The sequence below is a fragment of the Poecile atricapillus genome, chromosome 4, assembly GCF_030490865.1.
Source record: "Poecile atricapillus isolate bPoeAtr1 chromosome 4, bPoeAtr1.hap1, whole genome shotgun sequence".
Lineage (NCBI taxonomy): Eukaryota > Metazoa > Chordata > Aves > Passeriformes > Paridae > Poecile > Poecile atricapillus.
The window spans coordinates 59,247,405-59,262,940 of NC_081252.1; the positions used below are offsets into that span (position 1 = coordinate 59,247,405).

Consider the following 15,536-nt stretch of genomic DNA (forward strand, 5'->3'; position numbering starts at 1 on the left):
GCCTTTGCTTTTGGTCCAGTATTTGTCACTGTTCCTTAAATGTGAAAATTCAGTGTAGGCCAATGTTGTCAATGTAGGTGCTCATTATTTTTGGTAGACTGGTCTAAATAATTAAGTTCCCTTTATAGTTTGTATTTGTTTTTCATACTGAAGGCAGGATGAGGACTGTGAACTTAAAACAGTGTAATTGATGGTTAGAAAGCAGTGCTGATACCTATGGATATTTGCAGTCTCTCTCCTGTAAACCCACGACCTAAAACAGGTTGTGCAAATTTGAAGTAGACAAGGAAGCAAAAAAAAAAGTTTGACTTGCTAAAAGGAAGCAAAACAGAAGGGTTGTATGTTTTTTTTTTGCCTGTTTTACTCTTTTCCTATTATCTTTTATCATATATGCAAACTGTATTATAATTGATTTATAGTTTTAGTTCTCAAGTTGATTGTAAATGCTCCTCTTAAGTAGTTAGTACAGTAGAAAGTGGAGTATTGCACACTTTCCTTTTAATAAAATACTTATCATGGTTTTTTTCATAATAAAATAAACAGGCATTCTATTGGCATCACAGTTTTCTTCAGTGGGGGTAAATGTCCGAGTCAAAGTATTTCACTATCTCAGCGTGAAGAGGTGATTAAAATAGGAGTAACCATTTTCCTTGTGCTTTTTGCGCTGCCAACTCACTTTGTTTTTTCTGATAATGACCCTACCTGCTGAATGTTTTCATACCTATAAAAGAGTCTTACTTCTCTCCCATGTTAGCTTGGCGACGTCATGGTGGACATAGCAAGTAATATTATGTTGGCTGATGAACGTGTTCTGTGGATGGCACAAAGGGAAGCCAAGGCTTGCACCAGAATTGTACAGTGTTTACAGAAAATTGCTATGTATCGGCTTGCAAATGGAGCTCAAGTTTATTCTACTGTAAGCATGAATATATTTATTTATTTAGAAGAAATTTTGCTCACTCTTGAATTTGAATAGCTTTTTATTTTTCTTAATAGATGCTGGCATTATCTGAAATTCCTATTATTTCTGAAGGGAGTAGAGCAATACTCTGTAAAGATTTATACCTGCCAGATAAACAAGAGATGGTTTTCTGGATGTGTTGTTCTCTGAAGGCAGAGAATCCCTTTAAGATTATCTATTATCCTGTCTGTGGTGTGTAAAATGATTTCATGTTTGATTTTTGTTGTCACAGTATTCTCCAAATATTGCTCTTGAGGCCTATGTAATAAAGGCTGCTGGTTTCACTGGGATGACTTGCACAGTGTTTCAGAAAGTGGCTACATCAGACCGTACAGGACTCAGTGATTATGGGAGAAGAGACCCAGATGGAAATCTAGATAAACAATTAAGCTTTAAGTGCAACGTTTCAAATACACTGTCAAGCCTGGCTTTAAAGGTGGGATGCTCTTTATTTCCCTACTAACTTTCTAATAATATATATGAATAATTTGGCAAGCAAATTTATTGTTATTAATTTCTAAGGTTAAATTAGCATTTTTGTGTAATCCAAAATGACTGTGAGAAGAATTAAAGTAATAAAGCTTGATTATAAAGTAGTTCTTTTAATGGACACAACTTTTAATAAGTAGGTATGGTTTTCTTCATTGTAACTTCTTAAGTTCAAAGATCCTTTCAGACCTTTTCATAAGTATGGAAATTGAGACACTTCCTAGTTTGTAAAGTCTTTATTTTTATGCATTTTCATCTTCATTATGTATTAAACCAGACATTAGCAGTCTCCTTAAAAATGTGAAATACTCTGCTCAGAGTAATACTGTAATTAAGCATGAAATGAAGATGGACCTGAGAGGTTTATTTTGTGTGTGCTTGTGCATACACACACACACACATATATATATTACATCCATATGTGGGTGTGTACACAATGGAAACACTTCCTCATATTCCATAAAAGTATTTTTTCAATTTTATTACCCAATTTACCAGTTTGTTTTTAGCACTTAATTTGCTTGAATGTTACTACAGGATGTATATTACAATTTATACTTCTGTAATTCCATGAAATTATATGCATGCTTCTCATTCAAGTATTATTTATATACAAGTAAAACCACCCTGTTTGCACACAACATTTTGTTTTGAATGGTACTAGTGCATAATTGCAGCATTTTTCTCTGCTTCTGTTGGTTGCTGCTTCTAGTTGCTAATAGTCTAATCCGGAAAAACTCTTGTAATACTTTACTGATACCAACTTCAACTTCACTCTCTGTAACAAGTAAGATAACTGCAGAATCAGAACTTTTTTTTTTGTTTAGAAAACGTTTTAAGATTAAGCTATTTTGTCCTGGATTACTTGGAAACACTGCCAAATAGGCTGGTTGCAATACATAGTCTGCTAAATGCATTAATCTCTGACTGTACATATGGAGGAGTTGTTAATTTAATCTATGTAAAGAGCATAACTTTCTCTTTGCAACTTTAAAAATCTGTTTGTTTCTAGAACACAATTGTAGAGGCCTCTATCCAGTTGCCAGCTTCCCTTTTTACCCAGAAACAAAAAAGAGAAATCAGACCAGCAGATGAATCTGTCTACAAGCTTCAGCTTATTGCATTTCGCAATGGAAAGCTTTTCCCAGCAACAGGAAATTCAACAAATCTGGCTGACGATGGGAAACGTCGTACAGTTGTAACTCCTGTTATTCTTACCAAGATAGGTTTGTTTTTATTATTACTTTTTTATGGTCTTTAGTAAACAGTTTTGACTCCCTTGTTTTGATCAGTGTGTATCCAGTAGAAGGTTTTAGCATCTAATGTGTTACATGATGGGAAATTTATGTGCAAATGCATTTCCTTTGTAACAGATGGATTAAACATAGCCAGTCACCACGTTCCTATCAATGTGACACTGCGGCGGATTGCACATGGAGCAGATGCTGTTGCAGCTCAGTGGGACTTCGATCTCCTGAACGGACAAGGGGGATGGAAATCTGATGGATGTCGCATCCTTCTGTCTGATGAAAATATTACAACCATTCAGTGCTATTCCCTCAGCAACTATGCTGTTTTAATGGTATGACACTTATGAATTCAGTTTCTTTCTGGAACTTAAAAATGTTTCAATATACAATTCTGGTTTTTTCCTTGTGTTAAAGAAAACAAGCACTCCCACACTCCATTTCACAGAAAACTAGACTAATAAATATATCTTTAGTTTTTGCTTTTGTTGATGTAAATGTTGAGGTAAGATGAGGTTTAAGTGGAAATCTTTGAAAGTATAATCAGTTAGGTAATAATTAATATACAACTGGATAAACTAGGAAAAAATATGAAAATACCAAAACAGTTAGTAACTATGAAAAATATTTTTTAAATACTGCTGAAAAATAGTATCTAAAGTCTAGTCTAAGAATATTGATATCAATAAAATGGTTAACCAGTTCTGAAATATGGTGATAGAAGAGACACTTTATTTTAGTGCTCCTCAATTGGGAAAACTATTTTCAGACAAATTTCTTTGTCTGTTCTCAGAACTTAATTTCAGATTCTGGCCAGGGAAGCTTCCCTTTTTATAGATGGTAGCTGCTACCCTGCTTGTCAGTAATCCCTACAGATGCTAAATTATAAAATGTGATACATAAATAGGGTGGGCTGGCAGTAAGCTGAGTGAAATATTACAAGGTTTAGGAATTACTGTTCAATGTAAATTTGGTATGGGTTTTGTGGCAGTTAATGTGTTCTGTGTGAAATTAAATATATATTTTTAAGTAATCCTGCATGGAAGAAAGAGGACTTCTTTATGATGATTAGTGGATTGGAAGTTGATATTTTTCTTTAGCAACTCAGATTTTCAAAAATCTTCCTCTGAGAGAATTAAATAGTAATTACTAAGCTAAACTTAACATAAAATTGATTTACACGTCAGGCTTTTTAAGAAAGCTCAAAGAAAGCAACTTTTCACTTTACCTTTCAGGGTACTGTTTTAAATTACTTTAAACTTTTGCAATCAAGTCAACTTTTGCAAGTAGTATTCCTTTGATATTTTTAAAATATATAATACTTTCCTAAAATTTAACAGCATTTTTAAAAACAGAATTAAACTTCATCTGTATGTATAATATGCATGTAAAGAGAGATTACGCTTTAAATTGGTCACATTTCTGTCACCTGGAGGAAGAAAAATGAAAAGCATGTTCAATCTGCTTCTATAAAGACTATTTCTGAATTAATGCATGGTAAGATTGTATGAATAGCCTCTTCTGAATTATAGAGAGAACTGTTGACAATCAGAAATCAAGTTGGAAAAAGAGGCAGTTTTCTTCCTTTTCTATCAGTAGCTCTTGTTGTATACTTGCTCAAAACTGGTATCCCTTAAATATTCAGTCACTTTCAAAAATGTTAGGCCTGTAGGGACTGGAGAGGAGGGGCTAGATGGAGGGGCACAGAGTAACATCATCTGACAGATATTCTTTGCACACAGATAATACATTGCAGAAACTCTGGATGTCCAAGTGCTGCTAAAATAGGTTGTCATAATGCCTATCCATATATTAACCAGAAAAAAACTGAATAGCCTATTTCATTTCTGGACTCCCATCATGTTGTGAAAGTCTGGGTTCTGGTTTCAGGCTCAGAGGAAGTTCTTTTTGGCTTGGTTTTAGAAGCTTGCTCTTAAATCCAGCAGTCATTAACATCCGATACATGAAACTGCAGTGGCAGGAGGGACCTGAACATGGTGGATCATCATCCTGCCTGGATGGTGAATGATTTAACCAGAGCTATTTAACTCTATTTTACTCTATTTTAATCTACTTTAGTACCTATACGTGTAGAAGAGAGGAAATTGTAGTGTACTAACCCTCTTCATACATTTCACGACATAATGCAAAGTCCTCTGATAAGGAAACACATCACTGAGTGCCTGGTTTTCTGATCTAGTGATTTAGGCAGATGCAGTTGTAAAACTTTGTATTTATTTGGAGATTATCTTCACCAACGTTTAATAATAGAAGAGATAAGAAGAAGGCTGAGCTGAAAACTCATTATTACAGGCTGAACAGAGGGAAAAGAGCCCAGCAATAGTGGTTGAGAAGAAACAAGAGTTCTGCTAATTAACTATAAACTCCCCAGTATTCTTAATGCCATCTTTACTGTTACTGTACTGTCATTCTTTTTTTTTACTTCCTAATTATTTAGGACCAGTTTAGCTCAGAAATAACATTATTAGTTCCCCTTACTCTTTTTACTAGGTCTGATGAAAAATGTCAGTGCAATGGATAAAGAATCCCACTGATTTATTCCATTGGTTATTGGGTCAAGGCCCTGGCTATCTAGGCAAGGCATATATACTGAGTTTTAGACGTTTTAGAAGACTATTGTAAATCCTGTGTTTGTGTAGCTCTCCTTCTTTGAAATTCACATGGATAGATAAATGAGATCTTGTTACCTGACACCAGTCTGGAAGCGGCAACCAGAATTGTCCTATTGTTTCTGTTGCTGGTATTCATGGGCCAGGTGTGACAAAACATTTGCTTATGCTTATAACAGCAGTGAGTTCTCAGGGATCCCCAGCTGCATAACAACCAGGCCATGGGTAGTGTTGAAATCAGATGACTCTGGCTGCCTGAAGCATAAATTCTTATGATCCTTTTACAGGTGCCAAAGAAAACCAAATAGATAAGAATCAAACTGACAACCTGATTAAATTAGTTTGAAATGAGGTTGTTGAGTTAGTTAGGAATAACAAATTTATATGCTGATGAAAGAACAATTCAAGGTATGGTGAAGAGACTGTTGACTCTAATTTAATTGTAAGCCTCATTTCAAAAACTCTTTTCCTGTCCATGAAATCAGATTACTGATCTTAAGCTTAAAAATATCACTGCTTTTTCTCAAAACAGACTGAAATTTCCTCCCAGTCTTTTACTGTTCTTTCTTAATGCTAAGTTTTTTCTCCTTTTTGTCAGGACACTTTTGAACTTTGCCAACTCCAGAAGTTTAAGAGTGACTCACTGAGAATTATAGGGGAGAGACTTTTCTGTATCCTGTCCATTCAAAAAAAAAATTTTTAATATATTATTTTCACTAATCACAGTTAAGTAAATTTATTGTATTTTGTGCTGGGGACTACAGTTTCTTTTGAGTTGTCATGTCATATCTGTGTCCCCTCCCCACTCCTAAAACTCTAGTAAATTGTAAATGCTTCCAAACAGAATTATTTCTTCTTTTGAGTAAATGAAAATCCATTCTGGAGTGGACTGAGAAAATTTAGTTGATGCTATAGAGCTGTTGAATTCTCTTAGAGTTATCAACTATCTAGTCTGGTCAAACAGTAATCATAGAATAACAGTCTGGTAGGGACATCTAGTGCCATTTGGTCCAGGTAACCTGCTTAAAGTTTGACTGCCTTTAAAGTCACATCTTACTGCTTCAGGCATATTCAGTCAAGCTTTGAGTATCTCCAGGGACACAGTCTCTCTGGGCAGTATGTGACCACTTCAGAATTTTTCTCCTGTATCTAATCAGAATTTTCTGTGTTGCTGATAATTCCGGTTTCTGTTCATTAGTGGATGGTTTAGGTCCAAGAAGAGTGTGAGAGAGTTCTACTTGGTCTTCTTTATACCATACTAGTAGATAGTCTAATATAATAATGAGATTTCTCCTCTCTTCCTTTTCTTCTTAAAGATAAAAGACATCTTCTTCAGCCTCAGACACTGTATGCTTCATCCTGTTAATCATCTTGGTGATCTGTTGCTCCATCCAGTATGTCAGTGTCCCTCTTGTGCTGGGGAGCCTCAAATTTCAAGTTCTGCAGGGTGATCTTCAGTGCTCAGCAGCAGGGAAGGGTCAGCTCACCCACTTGTATCAGTGCTCACACACCAAAGCGTGGCCTTGGGCTGCAGGTGACATTGCTGACTTGTGGTCGGCTTTTGTCTACCACTAACTCAGGTTGTTTTCTAATCAGTCCAGTACCCAGCCTCTATGTACATGGGGTTATTGCATTCCAGATGCACTTTCCTTTAACATTTTCCTTTCCTAAATTTCATGATATTTTATCAACCCATTTCTCTGTCTCACCAACATCCCTCTGATTGTCCTCCAATCTGTTAATCAGTCCCCCAGTCTATAACATCATCTAGACTTGCTGAGAGCACTTTCTGTGGTGTTCTTTGGGCTGTTACAGAAGATAATCACAACTGAAACCCACAGTTATTCCACATATGTATATACAGATATTTTAAGATGAAGAAAATGGTGCTATAAGCTGCTGACCTCTCTGTATCTTCAAGAATATATGAAGTTGAACTGTTCTATAAGAATTGTGACTGCGTTTATAGAGGTCAGCCAGAATAGCAGATAATTGCAGAAGAAACCCAGAAATAACAAATAAATAGTTGGCGAGTTTTTTCGGGAAAGGTGGGAAGAGAAGGAAGGCATTTAATCTAGAAGGTGTTTGTTATTTCTTGTGTTCCCTTTGTCATTCCCTCACTCTCAAAAAATAGATACAGTGGATTAATGTTATTTTTGGTTTTGGTATCAGGACTTGACTGGAGCTGAATTATATACACAGCCAGCTGATCTTCTGCATCCAGTAATTTATGCCACTGCCATGGTTTTGCTGATGTGCCTGTTGATGATCATGGTCAGTTACATATACCATCACAGGTAGGAGTCAAAATTACAGACTAAGAAAATGAGTTTGATCATGCTTAGGACTACTTTTTCTATTTTATTAGAGATGATATAATAATATGCTTTCAGTGTTCTGTCCCTATAAAATTTGTTGATGCAAACTAAGTTATGCAAGTAGCTATTTCATCTTTCTTGGGTGTGATAATTTAGTTCTCATAACCCTGTCTCTCCTTTAATTCTTCATTTTGCTTCATGATGAAGGAAGAGGCCACTCTAGAAAAATGGTAGAACTTAACAAACTGTTGAGTCTTTTAGATTTCTGTTGATGTGAAAGCTTGAATCCTAAAATTTTTAAATCAGGCCCCAAATAGATGTATAAAGCTGGTAATAGGCAGGTGTTTTGAATTCTTGTGATAAAGTCTAGAGATCGTATTTGATTACAAAGTGTGTGGTAGTCAAACCATAATTAACAGGAATTATATGTCACTTATCACAAGCTTATCTTGCTAGTTTCTGAAAACAGTAATGTAGATATGTTTTAAATTTTCTGATTTGTTTCTTTTAACAGTGTGATCAGGATCAGTGTTAAAAGCTGGCATATGTTAGTCAACTTGAGCTTTCATATTTTCCTGACGTGTGTGGTGTTTATTGGAGGCATAACTCAGACCAGGAATGCCAGTATTTGCCAAGCGGTAAGTAAAACTGAGTTACTGGTTCTGTAGTCCTATATGTGAATATGCTCCCCTTGCTTCCTACACAACTGTAATGCTGTATAGGCATTCATCAAAATACAAAATTTAGAAAAAAAAAAATGTTTTGCTTTTAAATTATCTAGTCCAGCACCCCTGCAATAAAGACAGACATCTTCAACTAGATCAGATTGCTCAGAGCCCCATCCAATATTTCCAAATATTGACGTACAATATTTCCAGAGATGGGGCATCTACTACCTCTCTGGGCAACCTGTTCCTCTGTTTTGCCACCCTCATTGTAAAAAAGTAACTTTCTTACATCTAATATAAATCAACAGTCTTTCATTTTAACGTCATTCCTCCTATCATTACATGCCCTTGTAAAATTTGCAACAGTTTTTTTTCCTGAAACGCTATCACAGAAACTAAGTTTTATTTGTTATTTCTGTTTTTGAGACTGACTTACTATGAAATAATTTTATAGGCCTTATGTGGCCTTCACAGGCCATGAGAAATCTGATTTTCACCGGTATTAAAATACCTATATCCATTTGCTCAGTATAAACAAAGGGGAGGGGAGAGAAGTGTTTTAAGCCCTCATGCTTTATTGACACTCCTTCTTTTTAATGATTTTCCCTTCTATGATTTGACCACCTCAATTCAGTTGCAGTGTTTCAGTATAACAACAATTACTGCTTTCAAAAAATGTCAGTGAAATTTTGTAATTTTTTTTTTTAGATTCAGTGATTAAAAAAATTTTCAAGTCCCTCACCATAATATTCCATAATGCTTTTTGTTTGAATTTACTGGAGTTATTAGGTTGATGGGTCAAAGTGTTGCAATAAAATATATCTCTGATCTCTCTCCTACGTGTGCACAAACATACACAAGACCTTTTTTCTTACCTTCCTGGAGGCAGAAATCCTCTAGAAGAAGCCTTGTGATACAGATAGGCTGTTTGAGAGTTGAGTGTTTTTACTGGTGACTGAAACTGGCAAAAATCCCACTTGTAGTCAGCTTGATAGGAGCTAAAGTGTTGCCACTTGTACGTGCATGTGCTGCCATGGCAGTGTTGGCTTGTGAGTAAGGCAGTACAGGATAAAGGGATTCCACTGTGAAGCAGACTTTGCATTAATGTCTGGGCATGTTAAACATTTAATACAGTTTCTTTATCTTTGCATTATGTTAAAATTGCTGATGAGTGTTGTCTGTCTTTATATTGCCGTCTGCCCCACACTTGTCACAGTATCATGAGTTTGCTGTTCCCTTTCTTGTTTCAATTTGAATACTGTCTGTAACACAGGACATTTTAAATTAAGTCTTAAATAAAATACAGTTTCCTAAAGTGTATGATTGATATGTACACTTCTGAAATTTTTCCCCCGTTCCTAAGTTTTCCATGCGTGGGTTTGCATTAAATATATTTTTGTTTGTTTTAAACTATTATGATTTGACACTTAGAGTGGTCATACAAAATAAGAGGTTTATTTTCTCTTGAATTGAGCTTTTGAAAATTTCAGCTTTGTGGTGAGTTGCAAGTTTTATGATTACTGTATTAACTCAGTGGAAAGGAAATATTTGGGGGTTAATTCCTTTTTTTCTGTTTTTGTTTAAAGGTTGGGATAATTCTCCATTATTCCACTCTTGCAACGGTATTGTGGCTGGGAGTGACATCTCGTAATATTTACAAGCAGGTAACCAAAAAAGCAAAAAGGTGTCAAGATCCTGATGAGCCACCGCCTCCACCCAGGCCAATGTTGAGGTGAGTTATTTCTTTCTGTGGGTTCTTATTTCCCAGGTTTATATTCTGACAAGAAAATGTAACAAGTCACTCCCCTTGTGTTCTCTCCAGATCTGTGAAGTTCCTTTCAGATTTTGCTGTTCCTCCATGTTATGTTAAGGACAGTGAGCTGAAAGACTATTGGTCTTAGTGTTTTACAGATGTAATTCTAAGTTGTTGATTTGTAAATTAAAAAATTGGTAGTGTTTCAACGTCACCACTGAAGGTTTGATTAGGACTTTAGGTAGCAACACAACCCATTAAATTGTCAGAAGAAAGAATGTGAAGAACTACTAACACAATTAACAAACACTGCAATTTAAATAAATAAAGTTAAATGTATTTTACAAAGATTGTTTAAAAATTACTTGAAAAATAGGGGTGTCACTCATTATCTAATGAAAATAGTGTTCTTTTTGAGGTGTTCCTCCTAGAAGTTTCATTTCTGAAATTCTGTAAATGAGGCAAACTAATTGTCTGTTAAATTCACACATGTGAAATGTTCTTACTAGAAAATACTGACATACCTTGTTCGTGTTGCCTCCTCAGCGTCTGGGAATTAATTAAAAACTGCTAGGCTGAAATTCTCCACAAGGTGGCAGAAGTTGATTAACTTTGATTAGATTCAGGCAAATATTTGAAGAGCTTGATTTCAAAAGTACAGAGACTGCAGAAAAACAGAAATGCTTTTTTTATTATCTTCAAGTAACACTTTCAGTTCTATACACAAGCATTTTTTTATCCTTTGTTATTAATTCTGAAGTTTCTGCTTTGGAAAACACTGCAGTAAAAGTACCAGCCTCACAGATTCAGTTCTGCACGCACAAGAGCATGACATTTCAGGTCTGAGCACCTCTTCTCTGACAGTGGTAGTAGTTCTGGAGACAAGTATCCAAGACAAGAATGAAGCAAACATGCTTTATATTTTTCAGACTTTCTCAGTGTCCATCTTCCTGTGGCTCAGGAATTTCCTCAGTTAGATAGATGTGTGATATTTTTGTATGGAAAGGCCATAGAAGGATTCTTTTTTTCAGTTGTCTTTTAAACTTAGATTCAAAATAAAACTACCCATAATGTAGTAACTGTACAAAGATTTGTTTTGTCTAGCCAGCTCCTGATTGCTGCATCAAGATACAAATAAACCAATGTCAGAATATGATCTTTGTAGGATTGAGCAACTAAATAATAAATTCAGTGTATCTTGATTTCCAAGAAAGTCATCATTTGTTTTAGACTGTACTTTTGGGTCTCAAGAGAGACGAGAGTAATTTCTGGTAAATTATCAGAAACGTAGTGGAAAACTCCAGGACCACCATAATAGATGTTGCCTGTTGATAAAAAACAAACACTCACCTGCATGTCACAGTAACAGTTTTCACTTTTGTGTTCTGATCTGAATTTGGACTGGATTCATATAAGCTGCAGGACTGAGTGCTGTTAATTTGAATTATTATCATAATTATTTATCTGCCACTAATGAATTCAATGTGAATTCATAGAAATCGGAATGAAAAGTGAGATGCTCCAACAGCATAGGCCCTTTTTCTTCTTGAAAGTGTACAGTTTTCATTAATACCACCACAGGGAAGCAGGAAGTATATACTATAAAATTACAGTCTATTAAAAATGGAAAAATAAACCAACATGCCATCTGCTGAACCCCTGCACCCAAAAAAATTTCAAGTAACAGTGTATATAATACTAGGCAAATTGATCTCTGGAATGTGGGACATACCACTTAATGTTTTCATTCTAATCCCTTACTCTTTTCCAGCAGCTTACAACTTCCGACTGAGAGCTTTTGCTTCTTCCTTCTAACACTGTATCCTTTTGTTCATTGTCTGTGAGTGGGAGGTGCAAGTGAGCAGCTTTGAGAGAGAGGCAGCTTACAAGAAGACTTAGAAAGTAATTGATACTGCCAAAGCCCAAACCTGATTTACCCTGTTTAGTTTCATAAAGAATTTGTGTTTCCCAAATCCTGGAAAGCTATAATTTCCCTCATGGTGACTGAAAAAAATTCATTGCACTTAAGCTGCTGCTGATAAATTGGTTTTATTTTTTAGGTTTTACCTTATTGGTGGAGGGATCCCTATCATTGTTTGTGGAATAACAGCTGCAGCAAACATCCGAAATTATGGCAGCAGACCTAATGCACCTTAGTAAGTACCATATAAGTGAGAGCTCTGTCACAAGATTTCTTAGGCTTGCTTTTCTGTGAATACTTGTTGCAATTAATTCTGGTTCTTCCAGAAAATGTAGCACAGACAAGATCATTTCAATGAATCGAAAAAGCATAAATTACTTGTGCGAGATGTTAATTTATTCTTTGGTTTGTTTCTTTTGCAGTTGCTGGATGGCTTGGGAACCTAGCTTAGGAGCATTTTATGGACCTGCTAGTTTTATAATTTTCATAAACTGTATGTATTTTCTTAGCATATTCATACAACTAAAGCGTCACCCAGAACGCAAATATGAGCTGAAGGAACCCGTGGAGGAGCAGCAGCGTCTGGCCACCAACGAACACGGGGAACTGGCCCATCAGGATTCACTGTCAGTGTCTCTGGTGTCCACGTCTGCTCTGGAGAACGAGCACAGTTTTCCAGCACAGCTTCTGGGAGTGGGCCTTACTTTGGTTTTGTATGTTACGCTGTGGATCTTTGGAGCTCTGTCCATCTCCCTGTATTATCCTATGGACCTGATCTTCAGCTGTTTTTTTGGGGCAACATGTTTAAGCCTCAGTGCCTTTCTCATGGTGCACCACTGCGTTAACAGGGAAGATGTCAGGCATGCTTGGATAACAACTTGCTGCCCAGGAAGGAGTACATATTCAGTGCAAGTAAATGTGCCGCCCTCCAGTTCCAGTGGAACCAACGGAGAGGCCCCAAAATGCACCAACAGTAGTGCAGAATCCTCATGCACAAATAAAAGTGCCTCAAGCCTAAAAAATTCATCTCAAGGTTGTAAACTAACTAACTTACAAGCTGCAGCAGCTCAGTGCCACCCTACTTCTCTGCCATTGAACACAGGTCCTCAACTTGATAACAGCCTGACAGAACATTCAGTAGATAATGATATCAAAATGCATGTAGCTCCATTAGAGGTGCAGTTTCGGACAAATGGACACCCAAGCCGGCACCATAAGAACAGGAGCAAGGGCCATCGTGCCAGCAGGCTTGCCGTGCTCAGGGAATATGCTTATGACGTTCCCACGAGTGTGGAAGGAAGTGTGCAAAATGGCTTACCCAAAACTCGCCAGAGCAACAGCGAAGGGCACTCGAGGAGCCGAAGAGCCTATTTGGCATACAGAGAACGTCAGTATAACCAGTCCCAGCAAGACAGCAGTGATGCTTGCAGTACACTTCCAAAAACTAGCAGAAATATAGAGAAAACAATAGCTACCAACAACAAAAAAGATATCCTAAGGAAGCCAATAGCGGCCGAACTTGAAAACCAACAAAAATCTTACGGCTTAAATTTAGCCATCCAGAATGGACCGATTAAAAGCAGTGGACAGGATGGACCTTTACTCACTGCAGACAGTACTGGTAATATTAGAACTGGGTTATGGAAACATGAAACTACTGTGTAGCATTCTTTGTGGGATGAATCCATATAAACTGTGATTACACATTCCTTAAAGCTATTAACACTTCAAGACTGTTTACAAACTGTAGGTACTTTATGCAGGGAGGGAACAAAGATGATATGCCAAGCAAAAAATTTTATGCATTATTACCTTTGCTGTTCTTACAAAGATGAACTCTTGCTTGGTATTTTGTGAAATTTTTTTTGAAGTGTCAGTCTTGAGAGATGCAGAACACAACTTTGTACATTTTTTTATCTGTAACCCTGCAGATGTGTCCACAACACATTTCAAATTTGTATTTAAATGTATAATAAATAGTATTTTCCCCAGCAGCTCAAAGTTGTACTTATTTGTTGGGTTTTTAAAGTAACACTGCGCTGAATGTTGTATTGATTTTTCTGTTTCATTATCTGGAACTTAGGAGCTTCCATTACTAAAGAAAATACTGAAGTTATAGATTTCTACACTTAAATTGTTGACACCTCAGTGTAAACAAGATCATATTTTGTATCATCCTGCTTCTGTAACCAATTTGAAGTTGTAGTTGCAGAGTGGCACAACCACTCTGATGCAAATAGAGAGGTACAACCTCAAGGTTGGATGTGTTTCCAGTGCTTATACCCATTTTGCTAAAGTTCTGTGTATTAAATAGGAAAAAGTGCTTTTGTATAATCTAGTTATGATACCATAACTCAGCCTTTAAGCAACAAATGGAATTTGATTGTATATGCTTGGTTAGTTGGTTACCCACTTCAGACTTTCCACTTCTGGGTCTTTTAGTTAAGTGAATTTGCGTTACAATACAGATCTAACATTTCCCATACTCAAATATTGTGTTAAATAACTTTTAAACTTGTTCAGATATGTTTAATTACTGATTGCCAGATTTACTGCAGCATCTAGTAGTCTGTTTGATAGTGTGAACTAATCTTGGATGGATTTTACAAACCTCTGCAATAGGACAGTGTTGTTACAGTTTGGGTTCTATTTTTACTTCTTGTGGGTAGTTACCATTTAAGAATTCTTTAGGAACATTTTGACAAGTGTATGACTCAGTTTTGATTGCTATTCTATTTTCCTGGTTTCAGGAGAGGTAGCTTCTAGCTTGTATCTAGCCTAACAGCTATATGGATAGACACTCAGAAAAAAGGAGCTTATGGGTATTACCAAAGAAAACAATTTAAACTAAGTATATAAGTATATATCAAATACCTGTTTTAAATCTATTTGATAACATATCTGCACATCTTAGACAACTGACTGCTTTGTAATGGCTCTTTGTGAGTTTTTATTCAGTGCAGGAGGGTTTCTTTTGGTGGCCAAAATGCAGTTTTGGACCTAGAAGTCAAAACCAGCAACTTGATCCTATTGCATTCCAAATGCTGCAAGTCATGAAAACTGAACTGCAGACAGTAAGGGCATGTGCCAGGAGAAACAATCATCTCTTGAGACGAATTTGTATATTACACAATTAGGAGCAATTCATACATAGTCTGTAGCTCAAACTGAGATACTCATATTTAATCAGGTGTTGATGCTGTGCTTTTTTTATAGTAACAAATGTATGTACTCATGCAAATAATTTTAGACTACTTTTTTATCTTTAAAATTACAGTGCTGGAAAAATGTAATCTGAGTATAATATGGAAAAATGTCAAAACAGTCCATAGATTATTTGTTATCTGAACAAGGTATGACAGGGACTTGGGGTAGGATCAGTTGTCCTTTCGAGCCTGCTTGCCTATTGCTTTTAGCACTTGCCCCCTTTTCTAAGGTTTGCTTGGATCCATTCATCAGTTTAGTATATCTTGAAACCCACCTTTAAAATTGATTCTATGTGTAATACTTCTGCATAGCTTGATTGTTTTCCCTGTTTTCATGTGATAA

The 15,536-nt window shown here is 36.2% G+C and overlaps 1 protein-coding gene across 2 annotated transcripts in view; it reads left to right on the forward strand.

Annotated features, from left to right (window-relative positions):
* ADGRA3 (adhesion G protein-coupled receptor A3) overlaps positions 1–13,981 on the forward strand; it is a 53,966-nt gene extending 39,985 nt beyond the window's left edge. For both annotated transcript variants that reach the window (XM_058838536.1, XM_058838537.1), the window contains 9 exons: positions 755–916; positions 1,194–1,397; positions 2,463–2,676; positions 2,824–3,032; positions 7,500–7,624; positions 8,160–8,283; positions 9,900–10,045; positions 12,127–12,222; positions 12,410–13,981. In XM_058838536.1, coding sequence (XP_058694519.1) covers positions 755–916; positions 1,194–1,397; positions 2,463–2,676; positions 2,824–3,032; positions 7,500–7,624; positions 8,160–8,283; positions 9,900–10,045; positions 12,127–12,222; positions 12,410–13,652 — 2,523 coding nt within the window. In that variant the 3' untranslated portion in view covers positions 13,653–13,981. The remainder of the gene's footprint in view (positions 1–754; positions 917–1,193; positions 1,398–2,462; positions 2,677–2,823; positions 3,033–7,499; positions 7,625–8,159; positions 8,284–9,899; positions 10,046–12,126; positions 12,223–12,409) is intronic.
* The last annotated feature ends 1,555 nt before the right edge of the window (positions 13,982–15,536 follow it).